At 42.6% G+C, this 12,915-nt stretch overlaps 1 protein-coding gene across 3 annotated transcripts; it reads left to right on the top strand.

The window, feature by feature from the left end:
- Nucleotides 1-6,818: 6,818 nt before the first annotated feature.
- Nucleotides 6,819-11,657, top strand: LOC136535879 (uncharacterized). 3 transcript variants are annotated; one of them, XM_066528317.1, is made up of 2 exons: nt 6,819-7,791; nt 11,181-11,657. In XM_066528317.1, the coding sequence occupies exon 1, from the start codon at nt 6,995-6,997 to the stop codon at nt 7,769-7,771; it is 777 nt and encodes a 258-aa protein (XP_066384414.1). In that variant the 5' UTR covers nt 6,819-6,994; the 3' UTR covers nt 7,772-7,791; nt 11,181-11,657. The 3 variants fall into 3 exon arrangements, with proteins under 3 accessions (XP_066384414.1, XP_066384413.1, XP_066384412.1); XM_066528316.1 differs by having other exon boundaries at nt 6,843-7,782; XM_066528315.1 differs by lacking the exon at nt 11,181-11,657 and adding an exon at nt 10,199-11,168 and having other exon boundaries at nt 6,843-7,791.
- Nucleotides 11,658-12,915: the final 1,258 nt, after the last annotated feature.

Raw genomic sequence — 12,915 nt, 5'->3', positions numbered from 1 at the left:
AGTTTGCAAATGTAGTTATGTAGTGCCACTTGTGAGATCTAACATTGTATATGCATTAGGATCGAGTGGCAAGGTGAGATCAAGTAAAAATTTTTGAGTTTTTTTAATGGTAACTTAGTGCCAAAGGTGTTGGTCGATCATCCCGTGGTAGATCTATTGGAGTTATCCATTTGAAAATGTTTTTTTTGAAAAGGAGCTCGGTGGTGTATTTTTACACCCACTAGAGCTCTCCGGGGACCACCAGAGCATAGAGCAATGACCCAACCTCGGGTGTTTTTTAGTGAAACGACCCTAACTTCCTGTGACACTGGAGAGGTGAGCATCAGAGCTTAGTTCTGACAAAATTTAGCGCATGGGAGAATTTAAATATGGGCACCAAAGCCCTCCAGTGACCCACGTGAGCTTTGCACCAGAGTGTCGTTACAGAGAAGGTGTTTTTGTGCTCCTGACCTCTGAGAGGTAAGCACTAGAGCTTAGAATGTTGTAACAACTAACTCTAATAGGGTGTTAGTGACTGTTGAGAGAACTTTGGTGACCACCGAAGCTCACTGGTGAGGATTGAAAATCTGTTGAAAGTTGGCAACTGTTAGTTTTTTTTGGGGGGGGGGACTAAATAGAGAGTGTGGTCGGGCATATTACAACTCGTGGACCCCCTAATTGATATCCACAAACACTAGAGCTCAAGTTAAGCTTCCAATCTAATTTGCTTGTTTGTGATTGCATCTTTGGAGAGATTGGAGTGATCTTAATGCATTTGTTTTGAGAGATTGCATTGAGTGACACTAGCGATCAAGTTGGCCCTAGGTTTGCTTGTTACCCTTTGTGGTCGCCGCCATCTAAACGGCTTGTAGCGGCGGGACTCCTTAGAAGCACTCAAATTGAGGATTGTGAGGTGCTCCGGAGGTGATTTGTGATAGGCTCTTGTGCTCATCCTTGACAGAGTAGGCACAAAAGCAATTTTAGTGGAACAGAGGTGTTGAGAGTGCCTAGGTATTGAGTTGGCTTAGCGATCAAGCCCTCAAGTGGATGAGCCAACCTTGCGGGATTGAGTCTTGATAGAGAAGCGATGATCCTAGGTCTCACCTCAACATTGATGTAGGTAACCGGTAAGTTACCGAACCACGGGGATATATCTTTGTGTCTCCTTTTGTGAGGTATTGCTATCTACTCTTGTGCTTTACATTGTGCCTTTTCAATTACTAGAGTAGAGATATTAGGACTTGTCATCCTATGAAGAAAACCTAGCTAAATCTTTTCAATTCTAGTGACATATCTTAGTTCATATCTTGAGACTAGAATTTTGTAGGTTGTTGATCACTCTAGGTTCGCAAAACACTAGCTAGAGTAAAATTATTAGGGCGAACTTTGGCTCAAACCTTTTATCTAGTGTTTGTGCTTGCAAGAAATTTTAATTAGGCTATTCATCCCCTTTAACAATCTAAAGATTCTTGCCCCACTCAATATACTTGGTCATGTGCGTTAGTGAGTGCAGGTACTTTATGGATTTGCTAATTGAAATATTAAAAAACACTTCTCCAAATCTGGCTTGACCTAGAACTCATTACACTTAGTTTACGTTTGAGTTTACTATGCATTATCCTATCTCCGTAAAAGTGTGAACAATCCACTCAAATATCTGCAAAAGTGGAACTTTGTTAGGTAAAAGTGTAAATAATCTGCGTGAATGCATGGATAATTTGTAAAATTTATAGATAGTATGTTCTGTGCGGATAATCCACTCAAATATCCGCAAAAGTGGAACTTTGTTAGGTAAAAGTGCAAATAATCCGTGTGAATGCATGGATAATTGGTAAAACTAGAAGAATCCCCCATGTTACTGTGGGCATCCAAGAGAAAATACGGATGAATTTGGTTAGCTGTTAACTTCGTTATGGAAGTGGAGTAGAGGAGTTGGAAGGACATGGGAGTTTGATGCTGGACGGAGCCATCATGGAGAAGGTGCAGGGTGAAAATTTGTAATGGCTTGGACGCATAGTTGAATTAGTGCCTTGGTGCATTAAATTAGGAACTAAGTGGGGTGTCTCTTGATGGCTTGGCAGCAAATGCAATTTAGTGTTTGAAGTTACTCCTGATGGGGCTCGCGAATGCAATTTAGTGTTTGTACTTAGTGACTTGGTGGGGCATGACGTGGCCTCATGAAATCTCAAAGAAATAGATAGTGGTGTTTTGCTTTATAAGAGTATAAGATAAGATAAGATTTATAGATAATATGGTTTGACTAATTCGTTGTAAGTTTGCACTTGATTTTTTTTTAAAATGACCATCTTGTACAGGGTATTTTTTCTAGACTCAGCATTACATGGCATGTGAAATAACTATAGACTACTTAGAGGTTTAGAGCAGACCCAACGCTCCACGTTGGCTCCTGATGAATGCCAGGGGAGGGAAGAAGTAGGGAGACGGTGGCTTAACAGGTGTCATAGGATCGAGGAGTATGCGACGCCTCACCTGACAAATTTACAAGAGCATCAATGAAGCTATTTGCTTGTATCTGCTATGGCTAAGCGTGTGTTTTCTAAAAACCGCAAGAAAGGTAAGGGGGTGTTTAGTTGCCTTAAATTTGGAATTTGAGCTACTGTAACACTTTTGTTTTTATTTAGCAATTAGTGTTCAATCATGGACTCATTAGGCTCAAAACGTTCGTCTCGTAATTTTCAATCAAACTGTACAATTAGTTTTTTTTTCATCTATATTTAATGCTCCATATATGTATCGCAATATTCGATGTGATAGGTACTATAGCCCTTTTTGAGAATTTGGGGTGGGAACTAAACGCGCTAAAGTGACAGAGTCACGGGAGTATGGAGTGGCAGGGCCAAAAAGAAAATAGATGTACCATGAGTTGGGAAGATGGCTCCGATCGGCTATGCTCATTTAGCTGCACTGCAGCTGCTACTATTTACTGTCAGTGAGTCAGTGAGAGTAGCACTGGAGCTGAAATAATCACATCCTAGCGGAGCCGATATTGGCTTCAATGCACCCACTCTTAAGGGCTGTTCGGTTCATAGACTAATTTTTAGTCCTTATCACATCAAATATTTAGACATTAATTTAGAGTATTAAATATATTTTAATTACAAAACTAATTACATAGATGGAGATTAATTTGCGAGACGAATCTATTAAGTCTAATTAGTACATGATTTGACAATGTTATGCTACAGTAAATATGCGCTAATGATAGATTAATTAGGCTTAATAGATTCGTCTCGCAAAGTAGTCTCCATCTATGTAATTAGTTTTATAATTAGAATATATTTAATACTCTAAATTAGTGTCAAACATCCGATGTGACAGGGACTAAAAATTAGTCCCTGGAACCAAACACCCCCTTACTTATTGGCTTCAATGAACCACTCTTACTTATATCAGAGCTTTTTCTTATGCTATTGTAGTATATTTGCCTACATTGATAGTGCTCTTAGCCCATGTTTAGTCCACGAAAAGTTTTCCTAAAAAGTGCTACAGTACCCATCACATCGAATCTTGCGATACGTGCATAGAGCATTAAATATAGACGAAAAAAACTAATTGCACAGTTTGGTTAGAAACTGCGAGACGAACGTTTTGAGACTAATTAGTCCATGATTAAACACTAATTACTAAATAAAAACGAAAGTGTTACAGTAGCCAAATTTTTAACTTTCCACCAACTAAACATGGGCTTATATAGCCCCAGCTATATATACCAGTTCACATACTTCTTCCATTCCAAAATAAATCAGTTTTTTTATCTTATGAAACAAAATTCAATTTTTGGCTATGAAGCTAGACAAACACTTGTCTAACTATATAACTAAAAGTTGATTTACTCCGGGAATTGTAGGGGCTATTTGGATCAATTAAATTTTAAAGGAATTAACATTCCTATATTCTTTTTTCTGCTATAGCAGCATTTGGAATGGAGGATTGATCACTTCCTTTCCAAAGAAAAGTTTACTGTGTGTGTACGTTTTGGGGGAAACAAACATTGAGTTCTAGCTTTGCGCCTAAGCCCTTATTTAGTTGCCCAATTTTGGACAACCAAAATCATCGTGACAGCACTGCAGCGCACTGTAGCGTTTCGTTTGTATTTAGTAACAATTATCCAATCGTTGACTAATTAGGCTCAAAACGTTCGTCTCGTAAAGTACGACTAAACTGTGCAATTAGTTTTTGATTTCGTCAATATTTAATACTCTATGCATGTACCGCAAGTTTGATGTGACGGAGAATCTTCTTTTTGCATAGTGCCAAAGTTTGGATTCGGTGGGAACTAAACGCCCCCTAAAAAAACAGGAATGCTAAACACCACAAGGGTGTTTTAGCACCTGTAAACACACGATTTTTTCCTTGTGTCTGACATGAGGCTCCGACCGACTCCTTCCCTTCACGCTCCCGTCCTCCCCTCCGTGTGCTCTCTCTCTCTCACCGGCGACGGGACCGGCGAGCTCCTCTCGGTGCCCGCGCCTCCTCCCGCCCAGGCGACGGCGCCGCGCGCAGCCCTCGGCCGGACCGGATCTCCGTTGCCGCCACCCTTAGGCTGGACCTCCGTTGCCGCCTCCGCCGCCCCCCTCCCTCGCGCGGCACGGCCGTGCCCGCTCCGTCGTGATTTGTTGCTTGTGATCTGTGCCGACACAACCGCGATTTGTTCTTGTCCTTTCATAGAAAAAAATTATTTCATGTGATCTGTGCCAACGAAGAAGATAAACAGTGCTGCGGACGGTGCGACGGGCGGATGAAGGTAGAAGATGAACAGTGTGCAGCGGCCGGCTAAAGGTAGAAGATGAACAGTGCGCGCGGGCTGCTGGAGGTAGAAGATGAATAGTGCCAGAAAAATTCAGGTGTGGAGTTAGGGTAAAACACCGAAGTGTCAAACAGACAGACTAAAAAAACATTAAGTTGTAGCTCTTATTTTTTCTTTTCTTCGTGAAGTCCAAGACAATGAAGCACAGTAGCGTGTGTATGTTGGCGTGCAAGCTGACCGAAACATTGTACAAAAGTCTAATTATATATGTTAATATCAAGTTTGACTACGTCTTTTATTCCTGCATTTCAAACACCAATGCATGGTGGTGGTGGTCGACCTCTAGGGCCTTATTTAGATTGCAAGTTTTTTCACTCTCTCTTCATCATATTAAATCTTTGGACACATGCATGGAGTATTAAATGTAGATAAAATAACTAATTATACAGTTTAATTATAAATTACGAGACGAATCTTTTGAGCCTAGTTAGATCATGATTGGACAATAATTATCAAATACAAACGAAAGTGCTATAATGCCAAATACTAATTCCTAACCTCAATCTAGGCCCCAGTCTGGTTATGGAAGACAGCGCTTCGCCTCCCGAGGGGCTGAAAACAGCAGCGGTCATGGGATGTACTGATATTATCTTTGAAACTGATGCTTTGCAGGTAGTAGAAGCGCTGCTGGGTGATGATTTTGGGGCTGTTTGGCACAGCTTCTTCCAGCTCCGGCTTCTCCATCGTAGCGACACTATAGCATGGAGTCGGTGAAGCTGCAAATCGTGGCTTCTCCAGCTCTTCCTCTTTGTAGTTCATTTTTTTTTCTCGGGAAACGAAATAGCTCATTATCACAGTGGTAAACAGTGATGCTATAGGAAATAAGAGGAGCCGGAACCGTCCGGAGCTGCACCAACGGAGGCCTTTAGATTGTCTTTGGTGGCTGGAATGGTGCATGAGCCGAAGGATCTGCTAGCTGAAAATTTCATATCTCCTCAAGTGAAATTTGTACCAAGAGATTGTAATCGAGTAGCACGTGAGCTAGCCTCTTTAGGGAGTATGTGTGTTGAGGAAATATCCTCGATGATGGCCGGTGTGCCAGATTGTTATTATGTACTCGGTGTCTCGAGCGATTTAGCCGACCTGGTTGCTTAATGGAATTCCAAATTCCTATAAAAAAATTCTATGTTTTTCACTCATCTGTTTTTAACACTATGGTTCTGCTTTGTTCGCGACCAAAATTTACCATGTCAAAGTTTTGACAGCCAAAAGTTGGACAAAAAAAACTGCCAAATATGAAAAGTTGACAAGTTTTGGTAGACAACCAAATACTAATTCAAATTATGGTTTGCTAAATCTTTGGTTTGGTAAATTTTAAAAGTGAACCAAGCACACCCTATATTTCTATTTTTTCCATATGTTTTATTTAATTCCTGTGTTTTTCACTCATATATTCTAACGCTGCTCGTTCTGTCTCAAAAGATATCGTTTGAGAACATCTCACAGGTACCGAGGCTGGAGCTAATTATGGCGTTCGGCTGACAGCTTTTAACTGATTTTAGATGATTAAATAGTATTATGTGAAAGAGAATAAGTTAAAATAAGCTCACACCAGCGACGGGAACAAGCCGGACATTACCAGCCGAACGGGCTGTAATATACCAAAAGAATCATGATGATTGCGACGTCCTGCAGGAGACATGCACAGGCCTCGCCTTGGTGCTTGGTGCTTGGTGCTGTGAGGGAGCAACTGCCAGCGCTAGAATTTTTTAATCTTTTTTATTCACTTCCGGACGGAAGCAAGCAGCAAAGCGCTGACCTGACCCGTTGAACAGCCTGGCACTGGCCTGTTAGTCTACAACGTCAATTATTTCGGGACAATCTTGATCGTCACATATTATAGGATGGAGGGGGTTTGTTCCTATTTTTTTTCCTATGTTTTATTTAATTCATCTGTTTTGCATTATGTGTTTCAATGTTTTCAAACAGGTCCTACTGCCCAGCCTGATACTTTCCACCAAAGCAACCTACAGAGTACACAGTACAAGTCTACTGCGCATCCCTTTGCTTAACAACGAGGAAAGAAAAGGAGAAAAACAAAAGCCGAAAGCCGAAGTAAAGACAGCGCTGTCCCTCGCAGTTGGGCGCTCCGGTCGTATACTCCTCGATCCCCCGCAACTACCTAGATCTCGAACCCTCGCCGCCGCATCTGCCGCCGCCGCCGCTTCTTTCCCGATCGCCGCGGCCATGGCGAAGGAGTTCCCCGTGCCGCCGGTGGTCTTCGCGCCGTCCACCCCGGCGCACCGCCGCCACCCTGGCCCCGGCGTGGGGGCCTCCCCTCCGCCCGCGTTCGCACCGCCCCGCCCCTCCACCTCATCCGCCGCCAACCCGCTCCCCTTCATGTCGTTCGATGTCTCAGCTGCCGCGGCCTCCTCCTCCTCCGTGCCGCCCCTCTTCGCGGGGCCTATCGGTGTCGGCGGTTCCGGCGCATCCTTCGAGGACGAGCCGCCGCTCCTCGAGGAGCTCGGTATCAACACGCGCCAGATCTGGCGGAAGACGATCTCCATCCTCCACCCGCTCCGCTCCGCCGACCCCTCCCTCCACGCCGACGCCGACCTATCGGGCCCGTTCCTCTTCCTCCTCTCCTTTGGACTCTTCCAGCTCCTCGCGGGGAAGTTCCACTTCGGGATCGTGCTCGGCTGGGTCACCGTGGCGTCCCTCTTCCTCTACTTCGTCTTCTCCATGCTTTCGGGCGGCCGCCGCGGGGACCTCGATCTGTACAGATGCGTTAGCCTCGTCGGCTACTGCATGCTGCCCATGGTCATCTTCTCTGCTGTCTCCCTCTTCCTGCCTCGCGGCGGTGGGCTCATATTTGGAGTAGGGATGGCGTTCGTGATATGGTCAACCAGGGTCTGCACCAGGCTGCTAGCAGAGCTTGCATCCAGCGGAGACGAGCACAGGGGCCTCATCGCTTATGCGTGCTGGCTCGTCTACATGCTCTTCTCGTTGCTCGTCATCTTCTGATACCGTTTATGGTATGGAAGGTATGCTTGGACAACTATACTAGATCATGCAAATATTTAATTTGATTATTGTTGTTATATGCACCAGTGATTACAGTACAGCAATAGTTTACTGTGTAAACCTCTAAGGTAATCATTTTAACTCTAATGGAGGTGTTATACATAATTATTGTGATTTGAGGAGAAATGAAATATATATATGAACATATTTGGTTGTATGCCAACTAACTAACATTTAGCCACTACAATCTTGATTTAATAAGATATGAGTTTGTTGACGTTATTGTTCTGTTCTTTTCCTTTGAAACCTCATAGAACACAGAGTTGGATGGATGTTTGCTGTGTTCATCTCATCTGAATTTAACTTGATTACCCCATGATATTGGTCTTGTTTCTGCCATGATTGTAACTGAAAGGTGGTTATGCGCTACCCCAGTTAATATAGCCATATCTGGTCACCTGAAGTATCTGTAATGTGTTTGTTGTTACGCACAACTCTCCCTTGTAATGTTTAACATACTTAATTTATTTGGAAGCTGTGATGCCTGGATATAGATACTAGTACGCGATACAGCGATACTCTGTTACGCTATTTTCCGCCAAAAAAACACAGTTACGGCGATATGCCAATATGCATATAAAATAAAATAAAGACGCCAAATATTACATAATATAACATTATTTAGGGCATAAGCCAAGACCCTAGTTGCAATAGCTGGGTTGTTGGAGACAGGAAATCCTCCGCTTTAACCACCCATGGGTAGATAAAAATGCATTCAAACTAGTAGCCATGATCTGACAAGGTCTCTTATACGAAGCGAAGGTTTCAAGGTATCACATGTGTACTGGTGAGGTATCTCAAGACTATCTGGGTTTTTTTATTATTATTTGGAATGAGTAAACTTTTGATACGTCTGGGATACGTTTGTGCGTGGAGGGTCTGATACCGGTATGTGAGTTTTGCGAAGTATCTACATTTCATAGTTTCGAAGTTTTGCATCTTCTTACTGATTGTAATTGAGTAGTAGGTGCTTGAAAATTACTTGATGACATTGTGCATGTGAAAACAAAATGCAAAATCGGTAGCAGTTCTGACTGATAACTGATAGTAGACCTGCAGAGTTAGGCCATATACAAGATAAGAGTCGGGCTCTGAATTGTAAATGTAGTCGATTATTTGGTTGCCCAGGGATTACAAGGTAGTTTTATTCTTTGCGCTGCATGATTGCGGTTGAACTATAAGTCATCTAGCAATAGATGTTTATGGCAATGAAATTAGTACTAGCAAGATGGAGGTAATGTACCGAACGTCAAATGAGGCAAGTTTGTGTAGCTATTGGAAACTAGGATGTGTTGTATGCCACTGGAAGTTTTTTTCCTACATAAATTGGGAATGCCTTGCATGCTGTTGACCACTTTTCTAGTCTTAAAGGTTGTTCAACTGCTTAGCATCAAATATATGATTGTAACTCATTCAAGACTGACTTACAAGTGTCATTGAAACCAATGCAATAGTTAGCAGTGTGATAGTGATGTTCACATGTTATAAGTGATAATTCTGTTAAATCTAATGACAAATCGCTGGTGGATATTATCTGCAAGTGTCATTTAGAACTGGAAATTGACAAGTTGTTGATAAATGAACCCAGTGATGTCCCTAAATCGAATGACAAATTGAAGACGCTTTAGAGTAAAATGTTCAACTCCTTCAGCATGGAGGGCTTTAACATAATTAATAGATGTCCTTTTATCTCAGTGGCTGAAGATACTTAGTGTCTTTATGCAGCTAAACAACTTGGTAGTTCTGAATTCTGATATATGATTAACTGTTTTTATCATTTCTTTCTTTTCGTATTTTACCTAAAGGAATCTGTGCGTGCTCCGTGCTTTGTCCATTATGTATCTCAGGCCAGCTCTTACATTGCTTGTTTGATATGCTAAGTAGAAATGTTCTAGGGATGAGATAGGTCAGATAAACTCATTTACTAATTCAAGCAGTTCTTTCAAAGGAAACATAAATTCAACCTGCCTGAACTCAAGAAAATTATTTTCTGTGGCTTATTTCAATTATCTCTACGATAACTTAAAGATGTGTATTCTATCAGTACATTAATTAAGCTTTGCCTATATATATAGTATTACTGTGGCTGTGGTGGCGGTAGTTGGTGGTGGTTGTCCGGTCACCACCATGTGTAGTATTATGTCTGTACCCTTGGTAAAATTTGTGCCAACATGTGGCAGCAGCTCAGCACTTCTCGCACGATCCCCTCCATATTCCCCTGTGGCCCGTCTGTCCTGGAAGGCAGGGCATTTCCTTTTCCTCTTCTCTTCCTTATCACCCACACATCTCTCTCATACGATGATGCTTGTGGCTGCTATCCGTTGAGCTCGCTGGTTTGAACATTTTTTATGGTGTCCACATTGACAGGGCTATGATGTCAAACACCTTGCGTTGATTTTGATTCAGTGGCAGCTGCTGCTCAACTCAGCATGTGAGTGATTGGATCTGATGGCAGAGGATTAAATGGTTGCTTGCTGCTGCTGCAACTGTTGAAATGACCTCCTGGAGTGTTTAGCCTGCTGCTGGTGCTTAATCTGGCTTGGGGGTGGATGGATTTTGCCGTCAAGTGTCCTCATGTGGTGGCTGGCTGCCACCGCCACCTTGTCACTCTGCGGGAATATAAAGTCCTATCCTGTCATTTGTATAAGGCAACAAAAGGTTGAATAGGGTGGCCGGCGGTTTGTGGATGTGCTTGTCGATACTCTCTAAACCAATGGTGGCACTCAATTATGGCACTTAGTCCAGCTGAGATCCAGTCTTTGTTTCTCCTTATGCACTCTAGGGTCAATGGTCAATGGCCTCAAGCTTAGGTCACCACAGTGCTATGTACCGCCATTCCTCTACACTTGATTGGGTACTACTGTCAGTAAGCCCAGATCACGGAGTCTGAACCTGGATTGGCCTTCCAAGAGTATAACTGAATGCTGTTCTTTTTATCGGTCTTCGCTAGGTTGGGTGTTTTGTTGGAGAGCTCTGCTAGTTCAGTTGTTAGTTGGTCGTTGGCTCATGTTGTCTGCTCCCTATCAGAAACATGAGTTGGGTAGCAATTACGTTTTACTTTCTCAAACTGTTAAACATTGTAATTTCGTTACCAAGGTAATGAAATTCGGTTTTACTGTGGTGGGAAAAAAGTGAATGCTCTTCTCTTTTAGCACAATTGGTGATGTGGTGAAAGTGTAAGCATATGAAAATGGTGAACATGTTGGAGCACAGTAATATTTGTTATCAGCTAGCACTTTTGTTTTGTACTTGTGTTTGCAACTTTGTGCATTATGAAAACCTTTGGATTGCTTTTTTTTTTGCTACTGTGTACAGATTTATAAACTGTGTTTCTCTCCTTTCTGTGCAGATTATGTTCGTAATTTGTTTAGCGGATGATGTGGACAGTGGACTGCCTTTTTACCAGTCACTGGAGTGTTTTTGCTGTGTTGTTGCAGAACTACATACGATCTGGCCAGTTGGGGAGATGTTCTGTAGTGATCTCTTACTTCCAGTGGGTAATGGTTGGTGTTCGGTGTAGATCTTGGTAAAAAGAAAAGGAAATCGAGGTCCAGAAACAGCAAATGTGCAGTAATTAGGTCTTTGCTGAAGTAGTGGTGGAAATCTTACTTTCTAAAGGGATCGTGGTCGGTGCAAATCTTGTTAATTATGATTACTTACCACGACTCCTATTTTTTTTAGATCACCGTGGTACTTCTTTTCTGTTCACCGTTTATTTGTCAGTGATGCATTTTGGCAGAGATAATTGTTCTCTCTTCAGGCATCGTGGTAGTTACTGAATCATCATAAATCAAAGGAAACGTTAGTTTTCTTTCATTTGTTACAAGTTGACTCTTGCATTGAGTTTATCTTCTGGGATAGCAAAATAAGCTGTTTGCAATTTGTGCTATTGTGCGATTACGCATGGCACCATTTTCTGGTTAATATGGGAAAGGGCTGGCATTATCTTATTTGCATTTCTGGTTCATATGTGAAAAGGCTGGCATTATCTTGTTTGCAAAAGGCAAGGATGTGTCATCCATTATTAAATCCACTTGTTGCTCTTATATTATACGTAGCATGGTTGCAACTTTTAAGTTACCCGGGAAATATTTTTCTCTGTTAGGCTGATGGTGTCTAACTCCGCCTATGGTGGGGGCGCCTTTGGTGTCCCAGCATAGCAGGTCTTAAGTCCTGGTAAAGGAGGAGGGTTGTGTTAGGCGTGGCGAGCCAATGTAAAAACTTAGCCACTTAAATGGAGATGAAACCCGAAAGAAAATCGTTGGGGCGTAACCCTCTTAGCGACGCGCCATATTGGAACCCGGGTATGGTGTTAAATGGGCAAGGGCTGGGTCGTCACCCTCGTGACGCGCCGTGTCGTGATCTGGGCATGGTGTCAAGTAACCAAGGATCGGGTTGTCGCTTCCTTAGTGGCGCGTTACATTGGTGCCCGGGTGTAGTGAAAAATGAGTAAGGGTCTTCGCATCAGAGTCGACGGGTGCGAAGGGTAAGGAAGCTAGTCGAACCAACTAGGATCCGTTTAGGTAGTTGGAATGTAGGGTCACTTACAGGTAAGTTAAGAAAATTAGTTGATACCGCGACTAGGAGGCGTGTAAATATATTATGCGTTCAAGAGACTAAATGGAAGGGTCAGAAGGCGAAGGAGGTGGACAATACAGGTTTTAAGCTTTGGTACACAGGGATAGTCGCGAATAGAAATGGAGTAGGAGTTTTGATTGATAAGAGCCTCAAGAATGGTGTGGTGGGAGTGAGAAGGCAAGGAGATAGGATTATCTTAGTTAAGCTTGTCGTTGGTGATATGGTCTTGAACGTAATTAGTGCGTATGCCCCCCAAGTAGGCCTCGACGAGAGTGCTAAGAGACAGTTCTGGGAAGACTTAGATGGCCTGGTTAGAGTTATACCTACTAGTGAGAAGCTTTTTATAGGAGATCTTAATAGGCATGTAGGTACTACAAGCGCATGTTTCAAGGCAGTTCATGGAGGTTTTGGGTATGGTAGTAGGAATCAAGAGGGGGAGGAAGTTCTGGACTTCGCGGTAGCTTTTGACCTGATGATAGCCAACACTTTTTTTAGAAAGAGAGAAT

Source organism: Miscanthus floridulus, chromosome 2, assembly GCF_019320115.1.
Source record: "Miscanthus floridulus cultivar M001 chromosome 2, ASM1932011v1, whole genome shotgun sequence".
NCBI classification, from domain to species: Eukaryota; Viridiplantae; Streptophyta; class Magnoliopsida; order Poales; family Poaceae; genus Miscanthus; species Miscanthus floridulus.
The sequence above is the reverse complement of the archived record's forward strand: the minus strand, read 5'-3'. Positions and strand labels throughout refer to the sequence as shown.

Bases quoted from the DNA above. Each gene is read 5' to 3' on its own strand.
- LOC136535879 (XM_066528317.1), top strand. From the start codon at position 6,995: ATGGCGAAGGAGTTCCCCGTGCCGCCGGTGGTCTTCGCGCCGTCCACC.